At 51.6% G+C, this 22797-nt stretch overlaps 1 protein-coding gene across 4 annotated transcripts in view; it reads right to left on the bottom strand.

The window, feature by feature from the left end:
- Positions 1 to 22797, bottom strand: part of LOC133346122 (lethal(2) giant larvae protein homolog 1-like) — a 66406-nt gene that overhangs the window by 39391 nt on the left and 4218 nt on the right. For all 4 annotated transcript variants that reach the window (XM_061557550.1, XM_061557567.1, XM_061557574.1 and 1 more), the window contains exon 2: positions 11509 to 11640. In XM_061557550.1, the coding sequence (XP_061413534.1) occupies positions 11509 to 11589 (81 nt within the window). In that variant the 5' untranslated portion in view covers positions 11590 to 11640. The remainder of the gene's footprint in view (positions 1 to 11508; positions 11641 to 22797) is intronic.

Consider the following 22797-nt stretch of genomic DNA (forward strand, 5'->3'; position numbering starts at 1 on the left):
GGATGTTAAGCGGTCGGAGACCGACCACGGCATATTTATAGGAGGGCGCTGCATCAAACACAAGCCGTTGAAATTGTTGTCATTATCACACACTTGGAATGAGACGAAAAAATTGGTGGTTCATTTGACGGATCAGAGATGGCGAATGAGAACGCGGGCGGCGGCGTGATTCATCACAGGCCTAGCGGTACCTGCGTGTCTTTTTTGTATCAGGCAGCCAAGGGCTGGGCGAGTTAACGCAAAGACAGCCCACGCAATACGATGAGTCACACGAGTCATTGCATTTGGCAGCTACCCATTGCCATAACCACAGGCACACCCAGGGGAGAAGGCCAAAGGTTCAGATGCCCCCCCCCACCTCCTCCATTGCCGCCCCCCTTCCCTACTGTAGCTCCCCCTCCCCCACTGCCCCCCCCCCACCTTCCCCTCCTTTCCCTCCCCTTCTTCTCCCCCCCTCCACACTGCTGCCCCCCACTACCGCCCCCCCCCCCACCCTCCACGTCTGCTGCCAACCCCCCCCCCCCTCCACAAGACAATCACTGTGCTGACAACCCCACAAAAGGTGGTACTTAATTTATCGACCGTGGAGGGATGATGGGCCGAGTCAACAGCCCCAGCCAGGGTTTGAACTCGCAGACTTCCGATTGCGAGCCGCTCGCTCGCTCTAATCGCCGAGCCGCCCTTCAAAACAGATAAGCATTCGGTCCGCGTGGAAATAATGGGGGTTACGCGAGTAAAACTAAAGTGTCGTGACCTAGGAACGAGCCGCGGTATTTTGAGGACAACACCGCGAGAGCTCCCGAGTCAAGCGAGCTGCTATTCGCGGTGGGGGCGGAAGAAAAAAATTATCTGCTGTCAGTTGAAAAGGCAAAAATAGCGCCTTTGACATCAGCAGTTATGAGAAGTCTCTGCCACACGCCAAACGGCTTCTGACCACTCCTCCTCCTCCTACTCCTCCTCCGACGCGCACCCAATTCCCACGTCGGTTCACCCAGGGTAACCCCCGGTGCATGCGCGCGCATCGTGGGCGTACGCAGCATTGCTGGTAGGGGCGACGTCGTCCTGTGGCCCGCGTCCTGATGGGTTTGCTCCCCGTGCAACTGGTTGAACGATAGCCACTTGCCTTCGAAATTCCACGTCGGAGCAATTAAATTGCATGCTGGACGCAACTCGGTTGCGTGCAACTGAATATCGCAACTCGATTGCGTGCAACGGATTCAATCCACCATCTGCTTGGGGGGTTGATAAAACGAGAACCACTCAGTGGAGATGTCCAAGAATGGTTGTCCTGTGGAGACTTACCCCTGCCATAAGAATGTGGAATTTCCACCACTGGCTCAGGGCTGTAAACAGGAGAGGAGACCCAAGGCCTCAATTCTCAATTGAGCAGCGGGATATCACTCTGACCGGAGATCTTTCGCACGAGGCAAGGAACGAACCTTGGGCTAGCCACTCATTGTATTCAGTGCAGAGTGGAAGGCGTGGATCCAGGCTGAGGGGTGCCGCTTTGGCGAGATGTTAACTGCCTCACCTGGTATGCAGGAGGTCGTGGGTTCTACCCCGACCCCGACGCCTTTATATTTGTAGTTTGGATGTCTTTCTCCCCGTGGTCGCGTGGATGTTTCTCCGGTTCCTCCGGTTTTCCTTCCACATTTAGAATCAACGCGCGTCGAGAGGATTAGGCTCCTATAAATTTCCATGTCAGAAGCCCCTTCGTTGCGCTATCATTTGTGGTGGCCAGGTCGCTTCTGTAAAAAGAGATCTACAGCTCAGTGGGTCTTACCTGGTAAAATAAAGTTTAGTTTCATTTTTCGATTTAAAGCTTTCGTGACTGCAGGGATTCATCTTCTTGGTTCTTTCGGTAAAGTCACGTAGAAGAGAAATAATAAAATACAAATAAAACATAATAAATTAAAATTCTCACGACGTTTCGGCCACATTTTTATTATTTTATTATTTCCCTTCTACGTGACTTTACCGAAAGAACCATAAAGAGTTTAGTTTCAGTTCTTAGTTTAAGACTACCGTGGGAATGCAGGCTCAGCCCGCCTTGCCCAATTCTCACATCGGTGCCATCCTACTATTGAGTGGCCGTGGGAGCGCAGTACAACGTCGTACACCTGGGTGTAAATTGCTAATCCAGGGCCCAACGGAAAGGCAATGCCAAAGGTCACTGTGCAGCTCCGCAAGCCACGCAAACTCAAGGCGGTGACGTCCCCTCGTCCTCCTCCTCCTGCTCCTCCCACGGGGTCTGAAACTCGGTTACAGCCGGAGAGACGCCCACGCGCACACAAAACTGCGCAAGTCCGCAGCACTGCCCGCGGCAGTCAGTTCGTCATCGAGGGCAAAGGCGCAGCCCTGCAATTGCTCGCTCGCGCCACTGCCAACAGAAGGGCCCCTCTAAAGTTTCGGTCTGCTCATGCACGCTGAGCAGACGTGCTGGAAGAAGCCACCAACACACGCGATCTGCCGATCATAGACGTAATAATGTAACCCCTGCCGGGTGGACTTGAGAAACCGGCACCATTGTTTGGGCTCGTCCATTTCTGTGCACCGGCTGGGTGGACGGCGGAGGATGTCCGGGCTTGCTGCCTCCTGGGGGGTATGGAGGAATTTCCTCTCGACGTCGTGACCCAACGGCAACAATAGGGAGGGGGGGACCGGGGCCGTCGTGTAGCCCCGGGGGGGGGGGGGGGGGGGGGGGTCTCTTCAACGCCTCCGTTAGGGCGACGTGCCGTCTCCGTGCCCCCCCGTGCAGTTTGATTAAGACGCGGGCCGACAGCGAGGCTGTCTCACGTGGGATGGAGCCAACGCCCGTCAGGTCCCGTGGGTCAAGAGGGGGACGGGGACCAGGGGGTCATGGGGTCTCGCGGGGGGGTGTGGGGTCAGGCGCACACTCCAAGAACGGTTCGGACGTCGCTCGTCCCTCGCCGCGGCCGCTAACCGTGGCCGGGAATTGAACTCAGGCGGTCGGTGTTCATTATCGCAGGGAGCTAATCGCCGCACCGCTGCGCTCTGCCCGCACCACTCAATTCTCGTTTATCGCGTTGCTTACTCTTCCTATTCTGTGCCGGAGAGGTGGTGTGGTGTCAGCACATCTGCGGATGTGCACACAAGTGCCGTTTGTGCCCCAGGACACAAGGCAATGTCAATGTTTATATTGTACCCTGTGTACACAGCTCTACAGTGAGGGCTACGTAGTGGAACACATCACGATCATTATTTTGTGCGATGCCGCCGCTTCCACGTTGGCAGTGGTTGCATGAGTGCCGACGATGAAAAGGAACTCAACGACACAAGGGAGGGGGAATTCGAGGCTAGATGGTACCCCCCCCTCCACCTCCTCGTACAACACCCAAAATAAGTTCGCAGCGTGGAGGGGTCGCGAGACAGGGACCGCTGATGAGGGGTATACCCACCGCGGATCAGACGGGAGTCGAAATCGGAGGGGTGGAAATAAAAACAATGCTCATTCTGGCCGCCTCTTATCTGAATCTTCTTGGTTCTTTCGGTAAAGTCACGTAGAAGGGAAATAATAAAATAATAAAAATAAAACATAATAAAATAATTCTCACGACGTTTCGGCCACAACGCAAGCAGCCGTCCTCAGGTGAAGAACAGGTCTGTCGGGAAGACAGCGTCTGAATGAAACACCTCCAGGCTTGGAGCGTATATTTAAGCTGGGTTGGAGGGGGAAGAGCGCCTTGACAAAATAATTTGCATATCAAAAGGAATTTAGCATATTTATGGGAAATGCAGATATGGGATTAGTACTACTTGTGAATATTAAAGAGATCTTTCTAGCGCCTTTACCAAGGTGCTGTAGGAGCAATTATAAAATTGTCCGTAACGTGACCATTATTTGAAATAAAGAATTGGGTTATTGTACGTGGTGTAGTTTTGATGCAATTAAGCAATTTGGATTGATAAAGAGGGGTGGGGGATAGGCCTGGTCGTAGTTGGGGGGAGGGGGGGGGGCTGAAAGGTAATCAGCCAAACATTGCATTTATTTTCTTTTTGTCAGCTGTGTTTGGGTTATATCTCTCTCTCTCCCCTTCAAGAAAAAGTCACCCTTTTCCCCTTTCGCGAGCCCATTCCCCCTCCTTTTATAATCCCCCTCTGCTTTTTTTCTCACAACCGGTTTGGTTTCCGCTGACTTGGCGTGCGTTCACCCGCGTCACAGCGCGATGGACCGGGCCCCGCACACTGCCTCGATGAAACGAAAAAGGAACCAAACTAAATTTCGTGAAGAACGTCGCGCCGGCGAGAGAACCCGCGGCCGCTTCGGCTCGGCGGCAAATGAAGCCCAAATGGCGAGAACGTCAACACAGCAGAGAATGAGGGGACAGGGGTCCCCCCGAGGGATACTGCAGGATGAACAAAGCGGAGGCGTTTCACGGTTGCAACCGAAACACGCGTGAATAGGAGAGAGAAAACTCGGTGCAAGTGCGATGTGAAAAGTTAGGTACAGGTGCAAGCAAGATCTACATTTTGATTTAAAGCTTTCTTGACTGCAGGGATTCATATTCTTGGTTCTTTCGGTAAAGTCACGTAGAAGGGAAATAATAGAAAAATAAAAATATCAAACATTTTACTTTATTATTTCCCTTCTACGTGACTTTACCGAAAGAACCAAGAATATAAGATCTACATTGTAGTCTCACAGTGACAAAGACCCCCTCTCGTATCGCCTTAACAGACTGTTGGGGCAAGTGCTGTAAAGCGAGTAGCGCCTACGAAGGCCGGCACGGTACACGAGGGGGTGGGGGTGGCTAGCACCACACCCGACCGCCTTTGTCTCCCCAGTGGCGATGTTTTTACACACCGCACCAGATACTCATTTGAGGCCGAGTCGACCTAAGGGAGGCCCTGCATTGGTTCAGATAACCACCACTGGTGTTGGCCGTGAGCGAGAATCGAACTCGGTTCGCTGGGTTCGTAGCGCAGTGAGCTAACTGTTACACTACCGCTCCAGTGACACACACACACGCGCGCAAATCTAAAAAGACAATGACAAACGTGTGGGCGCAAGGGGCGCCGACAAGAAAGGCAAAGCCACCAACTTCGCAAGTGCTGACAGCATGAGCTCATTTAGCTCTTCGTCACGCATGCAGACACACAACGCGCACAAAGATCAAAGACAAATATCACGTATAGCCTTAAACACTGTTGGGGCAAATGCTGTTAGCGAGTAGCACCTACGACGGCCGGAACGGTACACGGAAGGGGTGGGTGGCAAGCAGCCACGCCCGACCGCCTTTGGCAATGTTTTTACACATCGCACCAGGTACACATTTTGAGGCTGAGTCGACCTAGGGGAGGCCCAGGACCGGTTAAAGTTAATCGTCACTGGTGTTGGCCGTGAGCAGGAATCGTAACGCAGAGCGCTAACCACTGCACTACCGCTCCCCAAATGCACATACGCACGCCCGCGCACACACTCACACCCCATGTGTACACCTGGAAATAAGAGCCGTCACCCCACGCCTGTTGATTTAACGGCAAATATACAAACGAGCGACGCAAACTGCAATTTGGTTAAGCGTTCCCCCTCCTCCCACGTTCCGCCGTCCATTAGGATGGACCTTCCCGCAGCGGCCTGCAGCGAAACCCAGTTCTCCCGAAGCGTCTGCGCTCTTGAGCAGCGGGGGCCCCCCCGTGCCTATTTTTACTGGCGCTATCTCGCCCCGAAAGCGTTACGCTACGCGGAGCCACGCAGCCCCTAGTTTCACGGGACAAATTACGTGGTGGCGCTTGGCAGTGGCGCGCGCACAAGCACGCTTAACTGCGACGAAAATAAACCTCGCATTCGTCAACAATACCGTAGCTTTAAAAGGAATTTTTTTTATAGGCGGTGTAAATGTAAAAGTGTCGTGCACCCCACCTCTACTCGGACACTGCCAACGAGTAAACTTTGTTGCGTGTTGAATGACAGGTGACGTTTCCGGCAATGACCCTTCTTCATAGCACACACACGTGTAACACGTGCCACATACGTGTGCCACGGCTGTCCTGCGAACGCCTGGGAATTTCCCAGGAAGAGCGAGAGTACGTCGCCAGAGAGAGGGAGGTCTGGACTGCCCTACTCAACACGCTGCCGCCGTGACCCTCGCCAAGACGCGCGGACTGAGAAACGTTTGTACGGTTGAAATCACGCATGGCTGAAAAACGGATTCCTTCCGAACCCAGGATATCAGTTGCTCCGGCTATGCGCTGTGACCACAGGTACCAACACCTGGCCACCTTAAAATCCGGTTTGTGAAGTGAGCGTGGTCGGATAAGTGAAAGTGGTCAGATAAGTGAACGTGGTCGGACACTGGAAAAGTCTAAAACATTTTTTAAAGAGTTTACAAATTGGTGCCTAAAGCCAAACACTTCCAAGAGCATCGTCTCAATCTTCCACCTGAACAACAGGCAAGTCACGAAAACATTAAATGTCAACTTCTTAGGAACACCGCTAACTCACGACCAGCACCCTCGGTACCGAGGTGTGACCATAGACCGGGCGCTTAACTCCCGGCACCAACACCTCGAACAAGCCAAAATTTATAACAAAAGCACGAGTGGACGCTATCCAGGAACCAAGCGGGGGAAGCGACACTGGACCGCACGTTGAAAACATCAACGCAGACCTTGGTCCACTCTACAGCGGAGTCCTACTGTGCTCCAGTGTGGAGTTCCAAGCCCTTGCACAAACCTCGTCGACGTTCAAATCAACACCGCACTTCGTATCGTCAGCGGCACCCTTCAAAGTCCACTTCCAGTCCCCGTGGCTTCGCGTGCTGGCGAACGTCGGCTCCAGCCAACATCCGACGAAGATCGTGGAAAACTTTGCCCTGCCGCTCCACCAAGACATAAAGGAACCCCCCTCCCATCCCACGCCCGAGGCTTAAATCCAGGAAGCCCTACTGGATACGCGCCTCTACCGCTGTGGCAACTAAACAAAAGACACCGGCCACTCGACGGTCTGAAGGGTGGTGGGGGCGGCTACAAATGTGGAAAACAAAAACGTGGTTGAGGACCGCGCCGTGAAAGTGCCGCAATTCTCTCTCGCTCTCTTACGATGGCTGTGGACCAGCACGGGAGATGTGCGTGCACGTTGTTCCACAAGTGGAAAAAAAAATATTCATCAATCTGCAAGTGTGGTGAAGCCCAAAGCATCAAAGACATCAACGACGAGCGAGCCAGCCACGCACGTCCTGGCGGTATCGCTGCAATCCGTACAGCGTCTACTGCCGCCTTGGATTGGTTGAAGGACCTTAACGTTCAACTGTGACATCATCTATACAAACTGTTGCTTAGATGCCACTTAAAGAATGCCGGATAAGTGCGCATAGTCGGATAAGTGAACGTGTTCGGATAAATGCGCAATGTCGGATAACTTAACAGGGTCAGATAACTGAGTAAGGTCGGATAAGTGAACAGCGTCAAGGCAATCCGCTATTAACGACCGCACCATCTGATCGTAGCCCTCCCATGTGTTTACGGGTTGTACAGTGCATCGTTGGTACGATGGCCGACGTTTCGCTCCCATTGCCCATTCGTGTGCACAAGGAGGAGGAGGAGGTGGAGACCACAGAGATGACACCACTGGTGCGTGGGATGCCGTGTCGTATGCGTCTCCGATGGCGTTTTGCGGGTTGTGCCCGAACACGTTTATGTGTCTTTGACGTTTGTGTGTTATGTGGCGAGCGGTGGCAGTGATCGGCGCGCTGCGCTACTGCGAACCTGACGGTCCGCGTTCGATTCTCGCTCACGGCCAACATCTGAACCGATCCTGGGCTTCTCCGAGGTCTACTCAGCTTGAAATGAGCACACCCGGTGCTGTGTGTAAACAAAGAGACACAGCCCAAGCGGTTTAACCACCACCCTGTAAGAGGACACACATGTGCTTGCATGTGCTTGTGGGGAGCGGTGGCCCAGCAGTTAGCGCACTGCTCCGCAAACCCGGCGACCCGAGTTCAATTCCCGCACACGGCCACCGCCAGAGAAGATTATCCAAACCGGTTCTGGGCATCACCGAGGTCAACTTAGCCTAAAATGAGTACCTTGTGTGGTGTGTAAACATCGCCACTGGGGGATACAAAGGCGCCCAGGCGTGATGCTGGCCACCCACCCCCCTCGTGTGCCGTGCCGGCCTTCATAAAGGTGCTACTTGCGAGCAGAAATTGTGTGTCAAAGGCTATATATTGCAATAATTACATTTAAATAGCGCTTTTCATCAAGGATCTCAAAGCGCTGTACAAGACAGCAGCAGCAGCATCAGACATTCAGCATTAAAAATAATTATATTATAACCCATTTACTAAACGACCTAAAAGTTTAACAAGCGGAAACGTATAAATGGGTTTTAAGACTCCTTTTAAAAACATGTCCACAGACTCAGAGATTCCTGATATCTTGTGGGAGAGATTTTGGGGGGGGGGGGGGGGGGGGGAGCTTTGAGCGTTACGCGCGCGCATTCATCGGTCCCTGAAGAGGCTCCCAAAGCAGGACTCCGCGCCGAACGACACAGAGCGGCACAGAACCGCCCCGAAAGCACATTGGGGGAGGCCACACAAGCACACAAGGGGAGGCCCGCAAAGCCACGCGGTAACTCTATCTGCGCGTGCCCCTCACTCAACGTGTTCGCCACGCAGGACGATACGGGAGAGACACGAATGTGCCGATCGAGTTTCAGCGACGGGGAAAGGGGGGCCCCGTCGATAAGCTCGAGGTTTGCCCCGAGAACATTTTGTAACGTTTCAACAAGCGCCGGGCATCCTTGGGATTCACTCAGGATGTTGGCGGTCAGAGGAAAGCCGAGAGAGGTTACACGCGCACAAAACAACGACTGCCATTCGCCACCAAGGTGGCGCTGACGTCACCACGGCGCTTGCGCCAGGCTATGCGCACGTTAAGGCCACGTGAAGTGTCGAACGCCCGCTGGCAGGAGGTCACGGGACAGACCCAGGTGCCATGGGTTGCCTGACGTGCACACGCACGCACATATACGGAGTGGCAGCCGAGCTCAGCGGTAACACTCGTGCCTCCCGGCAAGATCGTCATGTTCTCCTCCTGTTCGGGATGGGTTTCCTACTGGGTTCTCCGGTTTCCGACCAGAGATAAATAAATAAACAAATACAGTGTCATTGACAACCCTAACCCAAAACAAATTCAAATGGTGAAAGATAACCTACAAATGACTCAATTGGGATTACAGGTAACAACACAGCCCTCCCCCCCATCTACTGTGAAAACGGAGCAGGGCCTCCCTCCACCCCACGTACAAAAACAATTCTTGAGACCCAGTGAGGTTTTCATCTTCTTTCAGGGGTGGCAGCCAAGTGCAGGAACCCGCTTGCTCCACCAGTGCACGTGGTTGTGTTGGGGTAGCTGAGTGGAGCAGTCCACTCGCTCCACCAGAGTACGTGTGGCTGTGTTGGGGTAGCTGAGTGGAGTAGTTTACTTGATCCGCCAGCGCAAGCGCTTTATATTGGGCAGTCATCAGTGACATCGTTTGCACATCCTCTGCTAAACAATTGTAATAAACCAGTAACGAATGACAGGTGCAGTGCTGGTCAATAGGGTCTTGACGCATAAGGGTCGGTCGTCGTTCCAACGATACGGACTCTTTAATCGAACGCGGTCGATCCACTGCTGGATGACGGGCCTGCTCGAGCTGCCGCGACACCTCTCTCACGATCCCTCCGGCGATACGCCGCACGTTAGAGCAATGACACGGAGAGGTGGGGGGTGGTGTGTTTCTTTGGTTTCTTTTGTTTTCGTGAGACTGCGTTGGCAGCGGCGCACGAGCACGATGAACACCGCACCTCTTCGGCCTCTGCGTGCTGTGAAGATGGGACACGTTGCCCCAAAACGTTGCCCACTGTGGAATTCGTTTTTTCTTAAACCGGTGTTATTGACGAGCGCATCGATTTAATTTGTTAATTACGCGCCACTGCCAACGCAGCATCATCTTCAAATGATTGATCCGCGATTAAGCCCAGTATTTTGAGGACAAATGAGAATGTTTTACCCTTTCTGGCAGTAAAACGGGAGGTGTTAAGATTTTCCTACACCAAACAGAAACCTTTTGAAAGGAATCAAGTCTGCATTGACCACACGTACTTGTGGTGAACATACATACAAAGAAACATGCTCTCATAATATATGCATTGTCTTTGAAACTCATAGGCCTGCACCAGAGACAGCCTTCATTATGGCCTAGTTTCACCGGTGTAAGACCAGGGAACGCCAAAAGTTGAACGGCACGCACGACGTACTTCAACCACAAGTAGACGACGTCACGGGACTCTTTAAACTTTCACCGTGAAGCAGACGGTACGCGGCCTTTTGATGGCTACTGCACACACGCGCGGTAATAACCAGGGCGGCCGCTGGACCCGAACCGCTAGCCTCTACAGCGAGCGGCAGACGCGCTACCGGCGAGGACGCATCACCGCCCGGCGGTGCAACGGCGCTTTGCAACAGTTGATCCGGAGGCTCGCAATATATGGAGGGCAAAAACAAAGATCCCCGTATAGCCTTAACCGTTGGGGAAAGTGCTGTTAGGGATCACCCATGGAGTTTGACACAGCACACAAGGAGGTGGGTGGCCAGCATCACGCCCGGCCACCTTTTTCTCGCTCGTGGCGATGTTTACATACCGCACCAGGTACTCATTTGAGGTCGAGTCGACCTAGGGGAGGCCCTAGAAACGGCTCAGATATTCGTCACCAATGTTGGCCGTGAGCAGAAATCGAACTCAGGTAGCCGGGCTCGTAGCGCCAGCGCGCTATGTCGTCACACGGAGGGGCAGCTCCCTCCATCACAGACACCTTCACGGACGACTGCGTTCACTTACGCGGCGGCAGCCATTGAACCGTCAACGTAAAACCGTTACCGGCCCCATTTCCCTCCCCCCCCTCGACACACACGTAGAGGTGGCACCGTCCTTACACCAAGGTGTCACACCCCAGAGAGGCACGTTACTCAATTAGGATTACAGACACAGCCACGTCAACCACCGCCAACCAGCGCCCCCACCCCCCCTCCACTACTAGGCCGGTGCTTTGTCACCTTGTGGCGCACAGGGACAGCCGACGAACGGGCGGCGGCTGTCCTTCGAAATGTTCGGGACGAGATGAGATGGGCGCTTCCTACCATGAACAAAACCTAATCGTGATATTCCTTTTTATTCGCGAGCGCGGTTAATCCGCAACACGGACGGTTGATAAGGTTACCGGATTGCTCCGGCAGATGGCCACCGTGCATGCCAGGTTGTGGTAGGCGGGCTGCGAGGGAAAACTGCTACGTGGTGGTAGTGGTGGTCAGCAGAGGGCACGACAGGTATTTTTTTTGTCGATTGCGACAAAATGCGAGAACGGTACAATACGCCAGGGGGGGAACAGAAAACCCGCAAAAATTTTAATTCGGCGCGATGGGGGGCACGACCCAGAGTTCACGGCGACGACCGAATCGCGGGCGGCGGCGGTGGGGGGGGGCCCACGGCCACGCCGTCGTTACCTTGTTGAAGGCAAAGAGTTCCTGCTTCAACTTCTCACGATGGGGGTCGTGACCCGGCCGCTTGAGCTTCAGTCGCATCATCGTGACGGGGATCGCTGGCGGGCAGCTCCTCACCACTCCTCCCGGGAAAACCTGCGGCGGACAAAGCACATGCTGGAGCGCTGCTCAAAGACCCCGACGCGCTAAAACGGTTACGCCATCGCAGCCCCCGCTCGCCGAATGGAGAGTCGCATCTGCAAAATTCTAAAACCATGAACCTGGACGATGGTTCCTTCCCCTTCACTCCCACTGTTCAATACACTCTTTAGTTACTTACCCTGTTAGAACAAAATGCACAGCTTACTCCCACCTGTACACTAATTTTGCTCTGGCACCTCACGTTCCCACACAATTGCACTGTGTCTTTCGATTCGCATGTGTTTAATGTCATTGTTCGAATTGAATACTTGCAATTAAGGAGACCTATCAAAGTGTCTCGTATAATCAATGAAGAGACGTAGGCTGCAATGAAATGTATAATTATTTTTATTATCTCGTGAATTCATTGGTCGGTTGTGTAGAAGCCCCATGAACTTGTTAGGAGAAGCAAACCACATGGACCATCTTTTGAGATGCCCTGCAGAAGCACAATGGCACTACGTCAAGATCCGGCAATGCCAACAACAGAAACAGTGAACTGTGCAGAATATTGTGAAAAAAACATAGGTTGGACAGGAGACGCGACACAGAAGATTGTTGCATTCACATGCAAATTGAGAAACGTTTTAATTAACTGCGAGTTTGTGCAAGGCACTGTGGGGTAAGTGTAGCCATTATATTAAATTACCCAGGATCCTGGAGGCTCCCCGTCGCTTCGACGGATGAGTGTTCAAACTACCGTGAGCTTAAATTTCGATTTAAAGCTTTCGTGACTGCAGGGATTCATCTTCTTGGTTCTTTCGGTGGCCGAAACGTCGTGAGAATTATTTTATCATGTTTAATTTTTATTATTTTATTATTTCCATTCTAAGTGACTTTACCGAAAGAACCAAGAAGATGAATACCGTGAGCTTCTATTCTGGTGTTTGTGTCTTCCCGCACGTTGACACGAGGAGTCCGTGCGCGCGTCTGGCCAGTGCGACCAGCACCCTCAGGGTCGAGCGTCTGTGTCGCGTGCCCTTTAACGCCACCAGCCTTCGGGGGCCCCGTGTGCTTGTGTCCCCAAGATGGTTTGGGGCCCAGGTCGGGCTGCAGGGCATCATCCCGCTAAGTCATACAATGAATATACAAGAACCCCCCCCCCCCCCCACCCTTTGCTCAAGAGACCGATGTCAGAAAACGAGAGCAGTACAGTGTGACAAGGCTTGGACCAAATTCCCCCGACCAAAGTTGCAGGGCACGGATTATTTTTGCACAGCGGTGCCCTTATAATTTACGTATATGCTCACAGCGTGAGCTCTCAGCTTTTATGGACCTTCAGTGCGTTTGCGTGTTTTTTTTTGTTACACTTTCTAACTTAAGGCATTTATTTGTTATCTCTGTCAGTCCGCCTGTAAGGTTGAATGGGGGGTGGTGGATGGTGGTAGAGGGAAGGAGGGGGGGGGGGAACGGGACAGGGGGGCGGCACTGTAACGCACGGTGAAGATTGCGTCCAATATCAGCGAAGCCGCAGTAAAAAGTTGCGTTGCTATTCGGGGGACTCCTCGCCCTAGAAAGAAAACTGGACACGCACTGACCCAAAGGGTTTTATGCGTTAACTCTGGAGGGGGGGGGGGGGAGGTCACTCCAACGCTCGTAAACCACACGATCCAATACGAGCGAAACTTTAGAGCGGCGCTGCGTCGCTGCGAGGGACTCGCCCCTGGAGAAAAGCGGCCACGTTTGAGCGAAGCGCTGCAGCCCGACGCTTGGGAGAGACACAAACGAGAGCACGAAGGACGATTTGCGGACATTCAAAACGCGTTTTGATCCACTCGAGCTTACCGTTGGGGAGTATGCAAACGCGTTTCGTTGGAAAGCGTGTATTATCCTCCTTCCTAACTTTAGTAAACTATATCGATGTATAAACACACACGCATTCGTTTCTATAAAACTGGCATCGTATTCCCAAACGCCGTCCATCACGATGTGTACGTAAATCATTCTGCAGCTGACGGAATCACGTCGGTCAAACAAATCTGGGATTTCCGGAAAATGCAGTCGAGATTTTTTCGACCGCAAACAACCGAGCGAGCGAGTGAGCCTGGGGGGCGGGGGGGGCAGGCGTGGGGGGGGGCAGGCGTGGTGGGGGGGGGGGGGGGGCTCCAGCTCCACAAAAGCCGACGACCGACTTGCGCGGTGGTGGTTTTGTCGGTGCACTGTACGCGGATTGGGCGCGCTCCACGCGCGACGGTTACATCACACGCGTCGATTCACCGCGGTGAGTCGGCGAGGACGAAGATAATCCGAGGAAGAGTTCAACGTTTGAGCCACCGGTTGCGTCGCTGGCTTTACGATGGGGAACGCGCGCGGCGACGGAAGATGACGATATTTTAGTTTTTTTACGGCAATTTTTTGCGAAGCTTAATCCAAAGTGTCACAATGTCGGGAAGTGGCAGCTTTGTGTGTACGTACCGCATGCACAGTCGTACGTACGTACCACACGCACGTACAGGTTTACATGGTGACAGGGAAGCCGCCGAGACTCTCCAGGCCTAACCAGGAATAAACTGCACCATCATTTTAATCATGCACTCCGTAGAGATTTCTCTGTCGTGCTATGTGCGGACACAAAATGCGGGGGGGGGTGGTGGCGGGGGGGACCAAAACACCACCCCCACCACATTCTGATGAGATCTGTGACTGGCAGCCCGGCTAACGATGGCCCGAGAGAATCCGCGAACGTGCCCGTCACACCAATGGCACTCGTGCGATAAAATATCTTCATTCTACATGGTCGTGTCAACCCGAGCTCAAAGATCCATCGAAATGACATTCATTTAAAAATGGATGATAACCACGGGAACACCCTGCATGAACGACCCACAATCATCCCGTGCCAACTGACCAAACCAGCTGGAAGGCGCACCCCGCGTCGTCAGATCTCGGAAGCTAAGCAGGTCCGAGCCTGGCTAGCGTTTGGGATGGGTGAGCGCTGTGTGTGCACTAAGGGGCCATCCATTTAGTATTTACGCATGGGGGGGGGGGTTAACCCAAATGTGTACGCTTGCGTATGGGGTCTACTGACAATGTACGTACGCATAGGAAACGGGTGTGGGGGGGGGGTGTAAAGCCTCAATAATAACACTGGTCAAAAAAAAAAATTCTGGCCTGGACTTAGACTAATTTCAGGGTGCTGATTCCAAAACTGATCTCAGATTTGCTCTATCACATCTCATTTTTATGCTATCGGCATACCCCATTTTCATTGATTTTACCCGAAATTAACTGTCACTTATGATTGAAAGTTGTTGCGAGTCAGCGACTGCTTTAGTGTTAAAATACGGTGCTGTATTTTTAGGATAGTGTGTTTATAATATCATTTTATGTAGATATCCATATTTATTTAATATTTTTCTTCTGCGGTTTTTATTGAAAATGCAATATTTGATATCTCAAAAACCTGATGCCAGATTTGAAATCAGCACCCCAAAATTACCTTAAAACCGTTGGAATACCTTATGCCAGAAAAAGTGTGTTGACCAGTGTAATTTGTCTACATTGGCCTTCAAATGAGTTAGATAGTCCGGCAGTGGACTATCTGTTTGCTTAAACACGTTAATATTATTAATCCTTCATCATCTCTGCGTGGATTAAATATCGGCCGTTCTAGAGGATTCAAACGTACGTACGCAGGTAGGGGGGGGGGGTAAAAAGTGCGCGTGCGTACAGGGAGGGGTCAAGTTTTGACAGATTTTTGCGTACGTACTCATGGTGCCCAGTGGCTGGCTGTGAGCTCTCCCAGGCAATCGCATCGTATCTTGGAATGTACAGAATGCATAAACAGTGCTTTCATGTGTAAATACAGCATGTGGTAGTGAAATGTATGTTTGTTGAACTTCTTTCACACCGCACGTAGCCTACCGTGCTAATCGAGAGAAATTCGTTTTCAATCTTGATTTAAAAGTACTAAGCTCCAGTGGCTTCCTAATATCGAAAGGAACGTAACACATTGTCCTGCGGAGGGAGCTGGTAGGAACGTTGGGTTGCTCGGTCAATGGCCAGGGTCAACGGCGGCGTGGTGTATTCCGCAAATATGCCCGACTGTGAGGGCGGGCACAAGCCGGCGTGAGTAGGTTAAACGTTGAGTTTTATAACCAGTGGGTTCCTACCAGTATCAATGGTCAGTTAAACTAAAATCTATTTTTATTTTACCAGGTAAGGCCCACTGAGCAATATAGCTATTTTTCAGAAGCGACCTTTAAGCCACTTCGTTGAAAATTAAGCTAATAGCTCAGTGGGGTTTACCTAGTCAAATGAACATTAAAAAGTTATTTTTGTGATTTGCTTACTTTTCCTATACTTTGCACTCCTCCTTTGCCTGCCACTCACTCGTTAGTCTCGACCGCCGGGCTGAATCCCCTTGTAGCGACGTGGCCTGCCAAAGCAAACTTTTTCTCTGCTTGCGGATGGATGGGTGTTCTTTTTGACAAATAAAGCGAGACAAATGCTGTAAAAGCATAGGACAAGGGAAAGCAAGGAGGGGTTCTGCTTGCTTTATGTCACATGACTGAGACTTCACAATTCTGACAATCGCCTGATGATGCTGGTTGTTGCTGTAATCACCAGTGAATCGTCGTTCACTCAAATGTTGTTCTTGTGGGTTTGCTCTTCAATACCAGTGGTGGGGATGCTGAAGTAGTAACTTATCTTTCGATTTAAAGCTTTCGTGACTGCAGGGATTCATCTTCTTGGTTCTTTCGGTAAAGTCACGTAGAAGGGAAGTAATAAAATAATAAAAATAAAACACAATAAAATAATTCTCACGACGTTTCGGCTACAACGCAAGCAAGCAGCTTACAACGCAAGCAAGCAGCTTGCGTTGTAGCCGAAACATTGTGAGAATTATTTTATTGTGTTTTATTTTTATTATTTTATTACTTCCCTTCTACGTGACTTTACCGAAAGAACCAAGAAGATAGTAACTTATCGGCACATCTTGTTCACGTGACAAACCTTAATCATTGGCTGTGTCGTCGGCTGGAGGTGGGTTTACAACGCTTTTACATTTACGAGATCTCTAAACCAACAACAGTTGAATACGAACACTGAGAGACAGAATGACGAACCCGTGGATCGGGTAAACAAACGCGAATCAGGCATCGTATTGTTGGTGATAATCAGGGCACTAGGGGGCAGGACACATCACGAGATGATGATTATGGCCAGAGGACAAGACTAGCAATGGAATGGTACTTCTTCTTTCGTACGGCTGATGTGGATGCAGAGCAGCAACTACAATTTCACATCCAGATGGTCAAGCTAGATAACTGCGTCAGGAGTAGCCGAGTGGTATCGCTGCGACGTCTCCTTTGTATCTGTGGATCGAGCATTGTGTCATGAAATATTGTACGGTTTGTTCTGGATGACCACAGTCGCACACTACTGGAGAGTTTTTAAATTTCCATTTGTGCATCAGGTATCCCGCATCTACTGCCATGGTTTGTGCAGTGGATGTGGTTTAGGGTGGACCATGAGCTTCGTGGAAGATCAAACCCCCAGCGATCTTGTGCGTTGGGTCTCTCACAAGATGTTTGTTTTGGGAGTTATTTTGAACTCCATTCAGCTCTCCAAGCTTAATTACTGTTGAACCCATATCGTTGAAGCAGAGGTCGCAAGTGGGTACCCGATACCCGTACCCTACCCGATACCCGGCTACCCGTACCCGGCCGGGTATGGGTACCCGTTTGCGACCCTGGTGCGGCCGGGTACGGATAGGCCGTGAGTCACTGGTGAGTCACCGTTTGTCACTCATTTCCCAACGTCTTGTCTCTTCTCACAATTCAAGTTCCTAGAATCAACCCACCCGCGCCTGCAACATGGCTTCATCCCAGAGGTCGCAATCAGGTACCCGATACCCGTACCCTACCCGTACCCGGCCGGGTACGGGTAGGGTACGGGTACCCGTTTGCGACCCTGGTGCGGCCGGGTACGGGTAAAGAATCAAAACCCGTTTGTGACCTCTGCATTGAAGGTTAAGCGCATGGGTCCAAATGAAGGGGCTTGGCGTGACTTCAACCGATGGGCGAGGGACATTATCGAGGTCCTGGTGGATGGGAAGGCGACCGATTTCTTCGATGGAACGGCAGCTCGAAGGAGAGAACGTGTCCAAAGAAACAACGGGCCGCGGGGAAACGGCAGCGGGTGAGATCAGTGCGATTGGAGAACAGAGTTCATAGCTTGCAACATCGCGGGGCCATGTATAACGGCAACAGGCACGGGGGATGTCTTCATCCAGCAGTGGATAAGAACAACAATTCATTATGATGTTGAAGTACGTAAACAGGACCAATACCAATACCGCCATTTCGCCACTAAGTGATGGTGACGTCACCACGGCGCCTGTGCCAGACAAGGTGCGCTTTAAGGCCACGTGAAGTATACAGGATAAATACAAAGATCGCCCGTATAGCCTTAACAGAATGTTGGGGCAAGTGCTGTTAGCGAGCACCTTTGAAGTCCAGAATGGCACACGAGGGGATGGGTGGCCAGCACCACGCCTAGTCGTCGCCTTCGTTTCCCGAGCGGCGATGTTATTACGCACCACACCAGGTACTCATTTGAGGCTGAGTCGACCCAAGGGAGGCCCAGGACCAGTGCAGTCAATCGTCACTGATGATGACCGCGAGCAAAAATCGAACTCGGGTCGCCAGGTTCGTAGCGCAGCGCACTAACCGCTACACTACCGCTCCCCCTATACAGGACACACACACTTAATCGTAAGGAAGGGGGTTAAACTTGCAGCCCGTAAGTGACGTAAAGAATGTAAATAAATGTTAAACTAAACAAAGAAAGCAAACATTAACCACCAGCACAGCCAACGCACACCTACCTGCCCAGACGGTGCACCTGCCTACTCACCGACCCAGCCTGACGGCAGCTTGAGGACAAAATCCACTAACAACCACAATGCTCATCATTATCCATCCATTAACCACATGGTCAAGAGGGCACCACCGATGTCTCAGCTGTCAACTCCCTCCACCTTTGCCCTTCCTTCACGGACCGATGTCAGATGTCATACCGGCCGGGGCCACGTTATTACTACGTTCCATCTTGCAACCCAGCTCGTCGTGTCCATATCCTCTCCGTCCACGTTTCTTCTATCATGCCGCTGCCGCCACCACCACGGAACCTCTCCGGAGAGCACGTGGTTCCAACTGTGGAACGCACGACTGCCACCAGCATCGTTTGGCTGCTCATATCAGAATCGATGTGAATATCCACCGGCGGTCCTAAGTCAACGCTGAACGTTTTGCAGTCCTATAACGTGGAGCTAACATCAGTGGCGAATTACTTTCTGAACAACTGGATCTAATGAAGCTTTCATCAACTGGCACTTACCAGCATGGTATCAGAATCGGAATATGTATTTATACTGGACGAATCCGATGAGCTATGAAGCTCTTTTTCACCGATGTCCAGCAGGAACGTTATGACAAACAGTACAAAGACACAGTAGTGGTGCAAAGTCCAGGAAAAGGCGAACACATCACCCAATAAACCATGCAAGTAAAACTAAAACCATCCCCATCCTTTTTTCGATTTAAAGCTTTCGTGACTGCAGGGATTCATCTTCTTGGTACTTTCGGTAAAGTAAAGCGTCTGAATCTTTCCGACAGACCTGTTCTTCACCCGAGGATGGCTGCTTGTGTTGTGGCCGAAACGTCGTGAGAATTATTTTATTATGTTTAATTTTTATCATTTCATTATTTCCCTTCCAAGAAGATGCATCCCCATCCTGCTAGGCAAAGCCCACCGAGGTATTCACTTCATTTTCGGAAGCAAACTGGCCACAAGTGAAAGCTCTAAAAAGTGTCAACAGAAGCGCAGGTGGGGGGGGGGGGGGCGCGACCCTCACCAGGACAAGCGGATTGCAAAACGTACGAAGACGCGCAGGGCTGATACGGACGATGCCCCAACCCGCCTCTGTACAGGTGCCGGCCCCAACTCAGAGGTCGCAAACGGGTTTTGATTCCTTACCCGTACCCGGCCGCACCAGGGTCGCAATCGGGTACCCGTACCCTACCCGATACCCGGCTACCCGTACCCGGCCGGGTATCGGGTAGGGTACGGGTACCCGATTGCGACCTCTGGGATGAAGCCATGTTGCAGGCGCGGGTGGGTTGATTCTAGGAACTTGAATTGTGAGAAGAGACAAGACGTTGGGAAATGAGTGACAAACGGTGACTCACCAGTGACTCACGGCCTACCCGTACCCGTACCCGGCCGCACCAGGGTCGCAAACGGGTACCCGTACCCGGCCGGGTACGGGTAGCTGGGTATCGGGTAGGGTACCGGGTACCGGGTACCCGGTTGCGACCTCTTCCCCAACTGCAGGCCAGGCCCTTCAGCGAGTGGGAGCCATCTCGACCGCGCCATAGGACGCGAGCCGCGTCACAGGTGAAGAGCGTGTGATGCCTCCTCGTTCATCAGTCGCGCCTGCTCGAGGAGCTATGCACAGCTGATGATGATTCAGGCGCGGTGGGGGGGGGGGGCCTGTAACCCCCACAAATGGTGGAAAACTAATTTCTTTACAACTGCCTTTTTCTGTGTTAAGCTTGTAGTCCTTCCCGCGCGCCTCCGATTGGCACGGTGCGAAAGACGTTCAACATACAAGTTGGTAAGATTGACACGAAATTAATGTATCATGCCCTGTAACCACTGAAGACATCATCACGACCATGATATTTGAACTCCCAACCTTCCTCTGAGATACCTGGCCGGTTTCTATTTTCAAGATCAAGGATGAAGACATCATGGCTATCACCGCCACCACAACTACTCAATGCCAAAGCACTCCATCCTCCGCCAGATCCGGAAGATGCCCCTGCACAGTGGAAAGGTGAGACCTCCAAGATCTGACAGGCTCCCGTGACTTGGTCTCCGGGTAGACTCGCATAGAGGTCGTGAAACTCACGCTGCCAAAACTCCCAAAGACCCGTAGACCCACACAGAGTCAGAGACCCACAGAGACCCACAGACTCGCACAGAGACCCACAGACCCGCACAGAGACCCACAGACTCGCACAGAGAGTCAGAGACCCACAGAGACCCACAGACTCGCACAGAGACCCACAGACTCGCACAGAGACCCACAGACTCGCACAGAGACCCACAGACTCGCACAGAGACCCACAGACTCGCACAGAGAGTCAGAGACCCACAGAGACCCACAGACTCGCACAGAGACCCACAGACTCGCACAGAGACCCACAGACTCGCACAGAGACCCACAGACTCGCACAGAGACCCACAGACTCGCACAGAGACCCACAGACTCGCACAGAGACCCACAGACTCGCACAGAGACCCACAGACTCGCACAGAGACCCACAGACTCGCACAGAGACCCACAGACTCGCACAGAGACCCACACTCGCACAGCGACCCACAGACTCGCACAGCGACCCACAGACTCGCACAGAGACCCACAGACTCGCACAGAGACCCACAGAACTGCCTTGACCAAACATTCTGCTCGTCCGTCTTCTCTGTCCCTTGGTCATGAAACTCGTTGCAAAGATGAATAACTATCAGGTCAAAAATAACCACCCACTGCAACCAGTAGCAGACATTATAAAATGTGCCACTACCGCCACGCCCAAAGCGTATGCACAGTACTTTACACCTAAAACCCAGACGGTACCAATCACCAAGCACTCGTGTCAGAGCATTGATTAACTCTTCAGCACAGTAACAACCACAACCACATAACCGCTATCATAAGCCCTTCTTTTCTTCAACAAGGGAGAAAATTACAAGGGTTGCAAGTCAGAACCAGTCGCGTGCTAAATATTTTCAACGCGTTAAGCAATCAAAACGTAAAAACATATATATGTATATTAAACCTCTTCTTGGTTCTTTCGGTAAAGTCACGTAGAAGGGAAATAATAAAATAAATAAGAAAATTGTGAGAATTATTTAATGTTTTCTTTTTATTATTTTATTATTTCCCTTCTACGTGACTTTACCGAAAGAACCAAGAAGAGGAATCCCTGCAGTCACGAAAGCTTCAAATCGAAATATATGCATACCTGTTAACACCTTATCACCTTATTACTGACCAATTGAGACCTTATTGATCACCCTGTGCCCCTTATACATCTCAACGTTCATACAACAAAAGCTCCATCACAAGGGACAAAACAATTGTTTGAACGCCGTATGGACCTAAAAACTAAAATTCCCTGCACAAGAATACGGGCAAACCGTGTGAGTTTGTGTTTGAAGATCTTCCTACAATTGACAAAGGTTTATCATATTATTGACCCAAGGTGTGTAATGTGCATGTGAAAAACAATCAACTGAATCAATACCACAACAGCATCACGCAGGCCACACACAAGCTCCGTCTTAAACATAGAATCAACATGATTATAAACATGCGCAAAACTATAAACAAACATCCCCACACACTGGAAACGAACAACGAACCCACAGAATTTGCCACAGCCATCTCCAGCACCGTCACAAACACTCCCAACACCGAAACCACGAAGCACCATCACCACCACCACACCACCATAGACTATGCACTGCACAGTACAGCCACCTCCACTACACCACAACCACCTCCACTACACCACAACCACATCCACTACACCACAACACCACCTCCACTACAACACAACCACCTCCACTACACCACAACCACCTCCACTACAACCACCTCCACTACAACCACCTCCACTACACCACAACCACCTCCACTTCACCACAACCACCTCCACTACACCACAACCACCTCCACTACACCACAACACCACCTCCACTACACCACAACCACCTCCACTACACCACAACCACCTCCACTACACCACAACCACCTCCACTACAACACAACCACCTCCACTACACCACAACACCACCTCCACTACACCACAACCACCTCCACTACACCACAACCACCTCCACTACACCACAACCACTACACCACAACCACTACACCACAACCACCTCCACTACACCACAACCACCTCCACTACACCACAACCACCTCCACTACAACCACCTCCACCACAACCACCTCCACTACACCACAACCACCTCCAGTACACCACAACCTCCTCCACTACACCACAACCACCTCCACTACACCACAACCATCTC

The sequence above is a fragment of the Lethenteron reissneri genome, chromosome 3 (assembly GCF_015708825.2).
Source record: "Lethenteron reissneri isolate LAM-NWPU_2019-01 chromosome 3, ASM1570882v1, whole genome shotgun sequence".
In the NCBI taxonomy this organism is placed as follows: Eukaryota; Metazoa; Chordata; class Hyperoartia; order Petromyzontiformes; family Petromyzontidae; genus Lethenteron; species Lethenteron reissneri.